This window comes from Corythoichthys intestinalis, chromosome 4 (assembly GCF_030265065.1).
Source record: "Corythoichthys intestinalis isolate RoL2023-P3 chromosome 4, ASM3026506v1, whole genome shotgun sequence".
Taxonomy (NCBI): domain Eukaryota; kingdom Metazoa; phylum Chordata; class Actinopteri; order Syngnathiformes; family Syngnathidae; genus Corythoichthys; species Corythoichthys intestinalis.
In genome coordinates this window covers 25,569,465-25,583,671 of record NC_080398.1, presented here as the reverse complement: position 1 = coordinate 25,583,671, position 14,207 = coordinate 25,569,465, and the positions used below count along the sequence as shown (strand labels likewise).

General features: G+C 39.8%; 1 protein-coding gene across 1 annotated transcript in view; it reads left to right on the top strand.

Annotated features, from left to right (window-relative positions):
- Nucleotides 1-14,207, top strand: part of clstn3 (calsyntenin 3) — a 72,424-nt gene that overhangs the window by 17,227 nt on the left and 40,990 nt on the right. Inside the window, exons 6-8 of the mRNA XM_057834709.1 lie at nt 1,736-1,885; nt 5,339-5,524; nt 11,220-11,507. Coding sequence (XP_057690692.1) covers nt 1,736-1,885; nt 5,339-5,524; nt 11,220-11,507 — 624 coding nt within the window. The remainder of the gene's footprint in view (nt 1-1,735; nt 1,886-5,338; nt 5,525-11,219; nt 11,508-14,207) is intronic.

The window sequence follows — 14,207 nt, the reverse complement described above, 5'->3', positions numbered from 1 at the left end:
ACACACTGTTGCTGGTATTTTGGCCCATTCCTCCATGCAGATCTCCTCTAGAGCAGTGATGCTTTGGGGCTGTCTTTGGGCAACACGGACTTTCAACTCCCTCCATAGATTTTCAATGGGGTTGAGATCTGGAGACTGCCTAGGCCACTCCAGGACCTTGAAATGCTTTTTACGAAGCCACTCCTTTGTTGCCCTGGCTGTGTGTTTGGGATCATTGTCATTCTGAAAGACCCAGCCACGTCTCATCTTCAATGCCCTTGCTGATGGAAGGAGATTTTCACTCAAAATCTCTCGATACATGGCCCCATTCATTCTTTCCTTTACACAGATCAGTCGTCCTGGTCCCTTTGCAGAAAAACAGCCCCAAAGCATGATGTTTCCACCACCATGCTTCACAGTGGGTATGGTGTTATTCGGATGCAATTCAATATTCTTTCTCCTCGTTTCTACCAAAAAGTTCTATTTTGGTTTCATCTGACCATAAAACATTCTCCCAGTCCTCTTCTGGATCATCCAAATACTCTCTAGCGAACCGCAGACGGGCCTGGACGTGTACTTTCTTCAGCATTCGGGACACCTCTGTCAGTGCAGGATTTGAGTCCCTGGTGGCTCATTGTTTTACTGATAGTAGCCTTTGTTACTGTGGTCCCAGCTCTCTGTAGGTCATTCACTAGGTTCTTTCGTGTGGTTCGGGGATTTTTGCTCACCGTTCTTGTTATCATTTTGATGCCACGGGGTGAGATCTTGCATGGAGCCCCAGATCGAGGGAGATTATCACTGGTCTTGTATGTCTTCCATTTTCTAATAATTGCTCCCACAGTTGATTTCTTTACACCAAGTGTTTTACCTATTGCTGATTCAGTCTTCCCAGCCTGGTGCAGGTCTGCAATTATGTCTCTGGTGTCCTTCGACAGCTCTTTGGTCTTGGCCATAATGGAGTTTGGAGTGTGACTGACTGAGATTGTGGACAGGTTTCTTTTATACAGATAATAAGTTAAAACAGGTGCCATTAATACAGGTAACGAGTGGAGCCTCGTTAGACCTCGTTAGAAGAAGTTAGACCTCTTTGACAGCCAGAAATCTTGCTTGTTTGTAGGTGACCAAATACTTATTTTCCACTCTAATTTGGAAATAGTTTCTTTAAAAATCAAACAATGTGATTTTCTGGATTTTTTTTTCACATTCTGTCTCTCATGGTTGAGGTTTATCCATGTTGACATTTACAGGCCTCTCTAATCTTTTCAAGTAGAAGAAGTTGCACGATTGGTGGTTGACTAAATACTTATTTGCCCCACTGTATCCCATAATACAGTGAGGACAGCTGCAGCTTGTAGTCCGGTGCTGCTTGTCTATGAACAAGTGCTGTTTTCGTGTCGAATTTGGTGGGTGGCGGCTTAGTCAGGTGCGCCTTATAGTCCGAAAATTAAAGTATTATCATTTTGTTTTTTAATTTAAATAAAGAAAATATGGTAAACATCCTTTTTTAAAAAATTTTGTGTTCTTATTCATATATTTTATTTTTCATTTTTATCTTATTTAACTTTTCAAACTCAGAAACTGCATTGTTTTACTTGTTTTGTCTGTTTATTATTTAAGATTTGAAGGGTGGGACGTCAAATATTCTCCACTTCTGGATATGTGATCTTGACTTTGTCTCGACTTATAAGACAGAAAGGGGCAGGTTTGACGCAAGGCTCTCTCTCATGGTCATCTTTCTCTGTCCTGTGTCTCCTAGGTAACATTAAGAACACAGAGCCTCTGGACTCTAAGCGTCAGCGCGTTCACACCTTCTGGGTGACCGCCTTCGACTGCGGCAAGAACCGCGCTCAGGCTGACGCTCAGGTGGCGGTCACGGTTAAGCCGTCCTGCAAGCCAGGCTGGACAGGTAATTAATTTGTGCCCTTTTGCGTCATTTGGAGCCCAAGATAACATCGTTGTGGGTTGGGATCTGAGTGGGCTGCTTGGCTCAAGTGAGTCAGCTTCCAATATTAACTCATTCACTGCCGTTAACAGGGATAAAGATCAGTGGCAGCCAATTAGTTGATGTACTGTAAGTGGTAATATGCCAAGGTGACTGTGATTTTTACATTTGCTGTGTTTTTCTAATTCTTTCAAATAAAAAAATATATTAATAAATGTGACTTTAAATGTTATGCTTATATTACGTTTACTTTAAATGCTTGAATATTTTGTTTTGGTTTTAATATTTCCTTTCACATATACTTCACTATCAGTTGACGGGACACGGAGCTCAAAGCCGGTCCGCAGGGGGCCTATTTTCAAAAACTTAAAATTCTAATATTTTCAAAACCAAACCCGCTAGCGACCTAAAACCAACACAGGCACCAACTACCCTTAGGCACAAAAAATTCAAAGTTCCAAAAAATTCAAAGTTCCCGAATAAAATCCTGATTAATTATTTTTTATATAAGTATAACGAAACTCAAAATGGCTATGAAATTCTCAATTTTTACACTAGATTCACAAAAAATCGCCAGATGCAGACATAATCACCTATATTTCACAGGATCAATAGCAATATATCGTTTATCTTTACCCGAAATAGTGACTTAGACTTTTTTTTTTACATTTTTATTTTAAGTTTTTAACAGGTAATAAATCTCAATTTTTACATCAGAAACTTAATACTTGAGGAAAGCATGCGGAATCATCTTAATTTTACTCAACAAAAGCAAAATTAGCATTTTTCTATAAACAATCACACCTTATTTAGGTTGAATTCTGATGTTACTATTGCCTCAGCACATCTTGCAGGTTATCTGGCCCTTGTCGTTTTTAGATTGAAATGTGACATAAAATAATACTGGCAATTTTTTTTTTTTGTATGGACGCAAAAATGTCTAAATTACTTACTATTTTTAGGGCTGCAGCTATCGAATATTTTAGTAATCGAGTATTCGACTGAAAATTTTATCGATTAATCGAGTAATTGGATAAATCATATATTTTTAGGTGAAGCGCAATTATAAATATACATGAGCAAACAAGACATTTCATATAATATTAAACCATTTTCAGTAAATCAATGTTTTTATTTTCGATGTACATTGTTGAAAACAGCCAACAATTGCATCTCAGATGTAACTAGAATTTTTAAAAAATTATAGTTCACTGCTTTCACTCAAAAAACTTGGATCTTATAAAAAAATATATCTATATTTCTTACCTAAAAATGCCGTTACGCTTGATAACACACATTACTTAAAAGTTAGGTGTTTTTCCCACGTTTCAATTGAATTTCCATTTGTGTCAAGCTATTTTTAAGTTCGAGTTAAGTTTTAAATTAGTCTAAGCTGTAACTCCTGATAGGATTTTGAGATTCTGCCGTGTTCAAAAATTGACAGTTAGCATTATTAAGCTTTTATTTTACAGCCTCATCACTCTACAGCGCTATGTTTTCACAGATTAAATAAAGCCTGTATGTAAGACACGTTAGCCACGCATCGATAGTGGTCACAATTAATAGAAAACTAGCCCTTCGCAGGGCTAACGTTACGTGAGCGAATGACAGTAACGTTAATCTTATTTATTAGCGCTTAGAAGTCTACTGCTTTAAGATGGCGGCTGTTTACTAACGCTGCTGACTCTGTCATTTCGCATCTAGTTCAACATACATGTGATCTCTATGAGACGCACCAGACGCTACCTGCTACCACCGTAGCATCATGCAGGCTAGTTTTTAGCAACGTCGTCATCGTTTGTAGTGGCTGTCGGCTGCAGTAAGTTTGTTTTCTTTTTTTAATTGCTTCTTCCTCTACGCATGTGACATCAGCGCGTTGTCCTGCATTAAAAGTAGTCCGGGCAAAACGTGATGCTTAGAGCTGTCAAAATGAAACGATTCTTCGAGGCGAATAAAATTACTCGGATCAGTTTTTAAACTCGAGTTACTCGAGTTGCTCGAGTATTCGATTCGGCTCAACTATTTTTTGCCCAAAAACGGGCAGTTGGCCGAAAATTAGCTGATCATTTGAATGTAAAGTTACGCTATTGTGTATGGATACCACATGGCGGCCATCACAAAACAAAGAGCTTTTTAAGTTGAAAATTCTTGTAAATAAATGCATGCATCCAGGAATTTCTAAAGATAGGAACATAAAACAGTCTAGATTTTTGGTTAAAAGCAAAAGAACAGGCAGTTATCATTCATTTTACTAAGCTATTTCAAGCTAAAGTTACACTATTGTATAATCTAACGTGGCGGCCGTCACAAAACAAAGAGGTTTTTAAATTGAAAGTTCTTGTAAATAAATGTGTAAATCCCAGAATTTATATAGCTATGACCGAAAACAGTCTAGATTCTAGATGAAAAAAAAAAAAAACGAGCAGTTATTATTCATTTTACGCAAATATTTCAAGCTAAATTTATTTTTTTTTAAATTTCCCCTTTCATTTTTTTAACAATGTTTCAAAGTGCATGCATGGTGCTATTTTATATCATAATTACTTTGAATCCTTGTCCAAATCACTCTTGAGACACTCCTGTCTGCTCGTATGCAGTAAAACGTTCATCCTTTTCCACCTAAATCCGGCGTTGGAACGCAGCGTCTGTGAGTTTATAGCAGTGAAAGCTGCACGACGCTCTGCCTGGCCCGGCCTCCTATGGGAAGGCGTGCCGCAATGTCTGTGAGAGCTGTCTAGTCAACCGATGGTGAAGTCTATGCCTTTCATTTTTTTTTAAATCTGTAAAATTAATTCGCTGCCAACCCTTCCCAGTCCAAATCCATGGCAACCAATGAGTTAATTTATGGAATAATATTATAGCTGTGAGACAAGTCAAAGGTTTGTAATCTTGTTTTCTTGTTTTAGGTATTATTTTTTTATTTAATTTTTTGAAAATTAAAATTAAAACAACATTTATTAATGTATTATTATTTATTAATTCTAAATTAATGTATAAATATTAATTGCAAATCATTTATGCATGTACTTTGTTAAAATTATATTTGAGCTTTTTTTAATTAAAAAATAGCTGTATTTTTCAATAAAATTTTCTATGTTTAGTATTTTTTTTATTAATACTGTTTTTCACATACTATACTTATGTATTTTTCCAATGTTTTATGTATATTTTTTAACTCTGGTTGCCATCCACTTTGTTAGATGTCCAATCCATTTGAAGTGGGAAGGAAAAAATGTTTGTTTCTACCATTTTGTAATTGTTAGTATTAAAACATGAAAATAAGGCTTTTTCGACCACCAAGTCGAATCAAAAATGTCGCATCGCCACCATTTGCTGGCAGTTGCGTAGCAGTAAAAACAATGTCAAGGTTAAAATTGGATTCTCCCGCATTCTTTCAAGCTGAAAAACGTGTTTCAGGTTGGACCAAGCGAGTGGAGTACACGCCTGGCTCGGGTAGCATCCCGCTCTTCCCTACCTTGCGTCTGGAAAACTGCGAGGAAACCGTGTGGAACATCCAGGCTACTGTTGAACTTCAGACTGGGCACATCGGGAAGGGCTGCGACCGCGATAGCTACTCCGACCGATCGGTGCGAAGACTTTGCGGTAAGTGAACCTTAAAAAAATATGACATGACTTGCTTAGCCTTTCTAGGCCAAGTGTCTGTTATTTTATAATTTATAGTTTTATAAAGTTTGCCTCATAAGAACAAGGCGTCCATATACAGTGGGGCAAGTAAGTATTTAGTCAACCACCAATTGTGCAAGTTCTCCTACTTGAAAAGATTAGAGAGGCCTGTAATTGTCAACATGGGTAAACCTCAACCATGAGAGACGGAATGTGTAAAAAAAAAACAGAAAATCACATTGTTTGATTTTTTAAAAAATTATTTCCAAAGTAGAGTGGAAAATAAGTATTTGGTCACCTACAAACAAGCAAGATTTCTGGCTGTGAAAGAGGTCTAACTTCTTCTACTGAGGTCTAACGAGGTCTAACATGGCTCCAATTAGAATCGATCGGGTCCGATCATGTCATTTTCAAAGTATCGAAATCGGCAAAAAAATATCGGCCATGCCTTTTTTTAATATACAGTATATATATACTTTTCAATTAAATCGTTTTCTAATCGTATTTAATGTAACAGACATAATATGTTACATTCACCCAGAGTCTTTAGATTAGGCTTAAGGTAGGGTTATCAAATTTATCCCAATAACGGCAGTAATTAATTTTTAAAAAAATGTATCACGTTAAAATATTTAACGCAATTAATGCATGCGCTGCACGACCCACTCACGCATTGTCACATTCAATCTGTAATGGCGCCGTTTCACCTATATGAAGAGATAAAAGGCAGCGTAAAACGAGTCGAGTGAAATTTGGCAGCCTTTGGAGCCTTTTTTTTAATTGGCTACAGCCTTACAATCCCTCTCCCTATGATTAGATATATCATGGGAAGCAATGTGGGGAAGCAAGGTAGCACTTGATCTTTTTCTTAACACCTTATGTTATTTGCCAACGCAGAGAAGATATATGAATTGGTAGCACTATGCACAGTCATGGTTCCACTTCCCATCATGCATTTGGCGATGGCTACAGTATCATTTACTGAAAGTTCAACAAATACACTAGATGGCAATATTTAGTCACAATATACAAAGTCACAAGTCTTTCTATCCGTGGGTCCGTCTCACAGAAAGAATGTTAATAATGTAAATGCCATCTTGAGGATTTATTGTCATAATAAACAAATACAGTACTTATGTACTGTATGTTGAATGTATATATTCGTCCGAGTTTTATTCATTTTTTTCGTAATGCATTGCCAAAATGTATATGATCGGGAAAAATTATCGGGAATGATTGGAATTGAATCGGGAGCAAAAAAAAAAGCAATCGGATCGGGAAATATCGGGATCAGCAGATACTCAAACTAAAACGATCGGGAGCAAAAAAACATGATCGGAACAACCCTAGCTCCAATCGTTAACTGTATTAATGGCACCTGTTTTAACTCATTATCGGTATAAAAGACACCTGTCCACAACCTCAGTCAGTCAGTCACACTCCAAACTCCACTATGGCCAAGACCAAAGAGCTGTCGAAGGACACCAGAGACAAAATTGTAGACCTGCACCAGTCTGGGAAGACTGAATCTGCAATAGGTAAAACGCTTGGTGTGAAGAAATCAACTGTGGGAGCAATTATTAGAAATGGAAGAACACCATACCCACTGGGGGTGGAAACATCATGCTTTGGGGCTGTTTTTCTGCTAAGGGACCAGGACGACTGATCTGTGTAAAGGAAAGAATGAATGGGGCCATGTATCGAGAGATTTTGAGTGAAAATCTCCTTCCATCAGCAAGGGCATTGAAGATGAGACGTGGCTGGCTCTTTCAGCATGACAATGATTCCAAACACACAGTCAGGGCAACAAAGGAGTGGCTTCATAAGAATCATTTCAAGGTCCTGGAGTGGCCTAGCCAGTCTCCAGATCTCAACCCCATAGAAAATCTGTGGAGGGAGTTGAAAGTCTGTGTTGCCCAACGACACCCCCTAAATATCACTGCTCTAGAGGAGATCTGCATGGAGGGAAGGGCCAAAATACCAGCAACGGTGTGTGAAAAGCTTGTGAAGCGTTACAGAAAATGTTTGGCCTCCGTTATTACCAACAAAGGGTACATAACAAAGTATTGTGATGAACTTTTTATTTTCTGTTTTTTTTTTTCCACATTCTGTCTCTCATGGTTAAGGTTTACCCATGTTGACAATTACAGGCCTCTCTAATATTTTCAATACACACAATTAGTGGTTGACTAAATACTTATTTGCCCCACTGTAAGTGTACGTCACATACTAAGTCATGAAGCTTACAAAAATTAACATTTGGTCTGGCCTAAATGACCCAAAAGGTGATTTCCACATACAGTATGTGGAGGCCTTAGTTATTTATTTATCCTATATTATGAACCATCACTGTATTATGATGGTTTGTAAATAATTTTTAAAAAATTAAATTACAAATGATAAATTAACTAGAAAATGGAGCCTATCCTAGCTAACTATGGGCAGTTGGCAGGGGACACCCTGAATTGGTTGTCAGCTATTCACAGGGAACATTTTTTATTATTAACTATTATTATATTTGTAATATTCTTCTTAAATATGATTTTTAATTAAATGAAATACTAAACATATATATGATATGTACTAAAAAAAATTTAAAAAAATAAAACAAGTAAAAACAAATACACTTGAGTTTGGCCTAACATGCTAATGTTGATTGGCTTTATTTATTTATTTATTTATTTATTTATTTATTTATTTATTTATTTATTTATTTATTTTTAATTTCTGTGTATTTAACTAATTTCCTCCTACTAATAACAATAGACGTCCAATTCATTTATAGTTGGAGGAATGATTGTGAATGCTCATTTATCAATGTCATTGACTTTGCTCGACATCCAATCCATTTTGACTGACTGAGATGGGCAAATGAACGAACGTTCATTCTCTAAATAGATTGAATGTTCTTAACTGGAGTTCGATTGAACCCTAGGGGTTCGGTGAATAAACCTCAGGGGTTCGGTGAAAGTTAAGCCCTATTTTGTACGCTGAAGAAATCTAGGCAAATCGGTGTTTTAGACCAGGTTTTGGACTGGTTTGCCCTTAATTTACAGGCTTTCTTCCATTTCTTTCAAATGCTAGCCCGCTATCTAATAGAAGGAGAAATCTGTTTGCTCAGTGGAAGGTAGACTGGAACTTGATATGCGGAAATATAACAGACCTACATACAGTGTGAACTGCGTAGATAATAAAAAAAAAAAAATTGGGATTTTTACGCCATGAAAATACTATGTGATGCAAGGATGCGACAATAAAATGAGAATGTAGACATGAAAACAAAAAAAGGAACAGTGTGAAATGAAATGAGTTTAATGTCATTTACCCACGTGAATATCATCAAAAGGCAACATTATTTGTAGTATATTAGAAATCTGGGAGAAATTTGTACAGGAATTCACTTACAGTGCTGGCCAAAATTATTGGCACCCCTGCAATTCTGTCAGAAAATGCTCAATTTCTCCCAGAAAATGATTGCAATTACAAATGCTTTGGTAGTAATATCTTCATTTATTTTGGTTGCACTGAAAAACACGAATGACAATAAAAAAATTAAATCATGATCATTTTACACAAAACTCCAAAAATGGGCCAGACAAATGTATTGGCACCCTCAGCCTAATACTTGGTAGCACAGCCTATAGACAAAATAACTGCTTCCGGTATCCATCAATGAGTTTCTTACAATGCTCTGCTGAAATTTTAGACCATTCTTCTTTGGCCAGCTGCTCCAGATCTCTGAGATTTGAAGGGTGCCTTCTCCAAGCTTCCATTTTCAGATCTCTCCACTGGTGTTCTATGGGATTGAAGTCTGGACTCATTGCTGGCCACTTTAGAAATCTCCAGTGCTTTCTTTCAAACCATTTTCTAGTGCTTTTTGAAGTGTGTTTTGGGTCATTGTCCTGCTGAAAGACCATGACCTTTGACGGAGACCCAGCTTTCTCACACTGGGCCATAGATTATGCTGCAAAATCTGTTGGTAGTCTTTAGACTTCATAATGCCATGCACACGGTCAAGCAGTCCAGTGTCAGAGGCAGCAAAGCAACCCCAAAACATCAGTGAAACTCAACCATGTTTGACTGTGGTGACCGTGTTCTTTTCTTTGAAGGCCTCGTTTTTTTCCTGTGAACTTGATGCCTTTTTCCAAAAAGCTCTACTTTTGTATCATCTGTCCAGAAAACATCTTCTCAGGTAAAACTCCAGCCTGGCTTTTTATGTCTCTGGGTCAGAAGTGGGGTCTTCCTGGGTAACCTACCATAGAGTCGCTTTTCATTCAGATGCCGACGAATAGTATGGGTTGACACTGTTGTACCTTTGGACTGCAGGGCAGCTTGAGCTTGTGTGGATGTTAGTCGAGGTTCTTTATCCACCATCGGCACATTCTTTCGTTGAACTCTCTCAATTTTTCTTTTCCGTCCACATCTAGGGAGGTTAGCCACAGTGCCATGGGCTTTACACTTATTGATGACACTGGAACATTCAGGTCTTTGGAGATGGACTTGTAGCCTTGAGATTGCCCATGCTTCCTCACAATTGTGCTTCTCAAATCCTCATACAGTTGCCTGGTACACGAGACTCACCGCTGTTCCAGTGATTGAGTCTGGCGACCGTCCGGCAGATCAAATTCCCAGGGCAGAGCAAGCCACAGCAAACAGACAGCGGAGTGGACCAATCAGGGATGAGCAGACGTGACGTTGGTAAAGCGACGAGCATGGCCCTGGCGACAAGAAACTAGCGCGGCACGAGCGAAGAATGGAGAAGTTCATTAAACATGGCTAGCGCGAGACAGACTGTTGTCAATGACTTGTGTCGATGTGTTTTTGGTCATTTAAAACTGATTTTACCGTTGGATTGGAACATATTCTCGGCTCTCCCGCTCACCATCTGTGTTGTTTTGGAGACGACTTCCGATGCGCAAGAGTGACTTTGTACATTGAGAACACGTCACGGGAATAATCGAATCTGATTGGACGGTTGATTTCGTTCGCTTCGAGAGGCCATTAAGGAGCTGGTTCCCCCCAGACTATTCTCACAGTGTTTGAAAAAATACAGGGAGAAAAGTCTGGCGGTGCCAGGCAACTCAGACAGTTCTTTGGTCTTCTTTCTTTTTTCCATGCTCAATGTGGTACAAAGGACACAGGACAGAGGTTGAGTCAACTTTCATCCATTTTAACTGGCTGCAAGTGTGATTTAGTTATTGGCACCACCTGTTATGTCCCACAGGTATGTAACAGGTGCTGTTAATTAGAGAATCATCACATGATTTTTCAAAGGGTACCGCTACTTTTGTCCAGCCTATTTTTGGAATTTTGTGTAAAATTATAACGATTTTTTTTTTTTTTTTTCATTCTGTTTTGTGTTTTTTTCATTGCAATCAATGAAGACATTACTACCAAAGCATTTGTAATTGCAATCATTTTCTGGGAGAAATTATCTGACAGAATTGCCCGGGTGCCAATACTTTTTGCCAGCACTGTGGATGTTAGCTTGCTAGGGTTTTGAATTCGTAAAAAAATGGCTTTATTATGAAATTCCGAAGGGTTTGGTGAATGCACCTGTGAATCTGGTTGGGTTCGGTACTTTTAGCAAGGTTAAGAACCACTGAGTTGAAGCAGACGCTCAACAATGGGTTAACCTTACACATAACTAATAAGTGGGCGGCCTTTTATCTAGGTGCCGTCCGCGGCGAGGTGGACCTCCTCCCACCGCCGTCACCCACAGCCAACTGGACGGCATCCCTTCCTACTCTCCCCTCCTCGGATTCTTCGCTGGTCTTCTCCTTCAACGGGTCCGGGCACGTGGCGGCTGTGCCGGACGCGGTGGTCTCGGGGCTGTCGGGTGACCATTTCACCTTGCAGCTGTGGATGCGCCGGTGGGGCACCAATGTCCAGGCGGCGGCCACTCAACCTAAAGCCAGTCGCCGGGAGGAGGAGACCATTGTGTGCAGCACGGTCAAGAATGGTGAGTAACAATCATTTGTATCATTTTATGTTTGTGAAATGGTTTTTCAAAGCCAGGTCATTAACAGATTTGGAGATTTCTAATTATCACATTATCAGATTGGACGAGCAATCCAATCACATAGAAAAGTTGAACTAAATCAATAAATGAACGTTTTTTTTTGCTCGTCTTCATCACGTCATCATCATGAAAAAAAAATGTAATTTAGTAATTTATTGCCAAATGTCTCATTGGCTGCCATTAAAGACGATATACAGTGTATCATAAAAAGTGAGTACACCCCTCGCATTTTTGCAGACATTACTTTTCAGTAACAGCAAACAGTTTGCTGAAGACATGTCAATAAAGCGCATGGATTACTGGAACCATGTCCTATGGTCTGATGAGACTGGCGGGCTTTCTTGTGTACCGTCTTCAGAGGAGGCTTCCTCCTGGGGTGACAGCCATGCACACCAATTTGATGTAGAATGCGGCGTATGGTCTGAGCACTAAAGGCTGAACCCCCACCTCTTCAATCTCTGCAGCAATGCTGACAGCACTCCTGTAACGAGTCACATGACATTTTGGAGGGAAAATGACAAGCAGTACTCAATTTGGACATTTAGGGATGTATGTTTTTTCAAAGGGGAGTACTCACTTTTGTTGCCAGGGGTCTAGATATTAACTCATTTGCTCCCAAAAACCTATAAATACATTCTATTTTTAATTGTTTCAGTATCCCAAAGACATATTTATACGTCCTTTACGGTTTTTTTTCACAAGAGACATCTCTGGTTCTGATTCAACTTAGCTCCAAAGCACAAAGCTGAAAATCCATTTTAAAGCAATAAAACTGGCCATTGTAGGGCAGTAGTGCATTTGGTAAGACCCGCTCCCCGATTCAACGGAACAAACGGCCGGGCCGCATGACCAGGCTGCCGGCAGAAGACGTCCGAATATACGTCCAGGATGCCAGGCGGCGGATGACCGAACAGAACGACCAGGACCACCAGTGCAGCAGACGATGCCGTTGAGTCCGTGCTGCTCGCCAAGCAGAGCCCGCGCCGCCGTGCTCAGCCGCTCGTGTCCCCCGCACCCACCAGTGTCCCGCACAGAAACGCGCACGGCCAAACCAGTTCCCCCCCAGGAACACAAGTTCCCCAGGCGAACTCTGTCACGAGGCACCACAAAAGAAAGACTAAAAAAAATATAGGCGACGATGAGGGAAAAGTTTACCCCGGCTGTCGCGGCCACACAGCGACATCTCTCAGTTAGTTATGTTTAAATAAATTGTTACTTTGCTATCAAAAGCTCTATTTGTCTTGTTGTTTGTTATTTTGTAAAAGGAAAACATTATTCAGATGTTTGGGATGTACAGTGGAGCAAATAAGTATTTAGTCAACCACTAATTGTGCAAGTTCTCCCACTTGAAAATATTAGAGAGGCCTGTAATTGTCAACATGGGTAAACCTCAACCATGAGAGACAGAATGTGGGGGGGAAAAAAAACAGAAAATCACATTGTTTGATTTTTAAAGAAATTATTTGCAAATCACGGTGGAAAATAGGTATTTGGTCAATACCAAAAGTTAATCTCAATACTTTGTTATGTACCCTTTGTTGGCAATACTGGAGGCCAAACGTTTTCTGTAACTCTTCACAAGCTTTTCACACAGTGTTGCTGGTATTTTGGCCCATTCCTCCATGCAGATCTCCTCGAGAGCAGTGATGTTTTGGGGCTGTTGTTGGGCAACACAGACTTTCAACTCCCTCCACAGATTTTCTGTGGGGTTGAGATCTGGAGACTGGCTAGGCCACTCCAGGACCTTGAAATGCTTTCATACGAAGCCTCTCCTTTGTTGCCCTGGCTGTGTGTTTGGGATCATTGTCATGCTGAAAGACCCAGCCACGTCTCATCTTCAATGCCCTTGCTGATGGAAGGAGATTTTCACTCAAAATTTCTGGATGCATGGCCCCATTCATTCTTTCCTTTACACAGATCAGTCGTCCTGGTCCCTTTGCAGAAAAACAGCCCCAACGCATGATGTTTCCACCCCCATGCTTCACAGTGCGTATGGTGTTCTTCGGATGCAATTGAGTATTCTTTCTCCTCCAAACATAAGAACCTGTGTTTCTACCAAAAAGTTCTATTTTAGTTTCATTTGACCATAACACATTCTCCCAGTCCTCTTCTGGACCATCCAAATGCTCATTAGCGAACTGCAGACGGGCCTGGACGGGTACTGGCTTCAGCAGGGGGACACGTCTGGCAGTGCAGGATTTGAGATCCATGGCGGCGCATTGTGTTACTGATAGTAGCCTTTGTTACTGTGGTCCCAGCTCTCTGCAGGTCATTCACTAGGTGGTTTTGGGATTTGTGCTTACCGTTCTTGCTATCATTTTGACGCCACGGGGTGAGAGCTTGCATCTTTACACCAAGCATTTTACCTATTGCAGATTCAGTCTTCCCAGCCTGGTGCAGGTCTACAATAGTGGAGTTTGGAGTGTGACTGACTGTTGTTGTGGACAGGTGTCTTTTATACCGATAATGAGTTAAAACAGGTGCCATTAATACAGGTAACGAGTGGAGCCTCGTTAGACCTTGTTAGAAGAAGTTAGACGTCTTTGACAGCCAGAAATCTTGCTTGTTTGTAGGTGTCCAAATACTTATTTTCCACTGTAATTTGGAAATACATTATTTAAAAACCAAACAATGTGATTT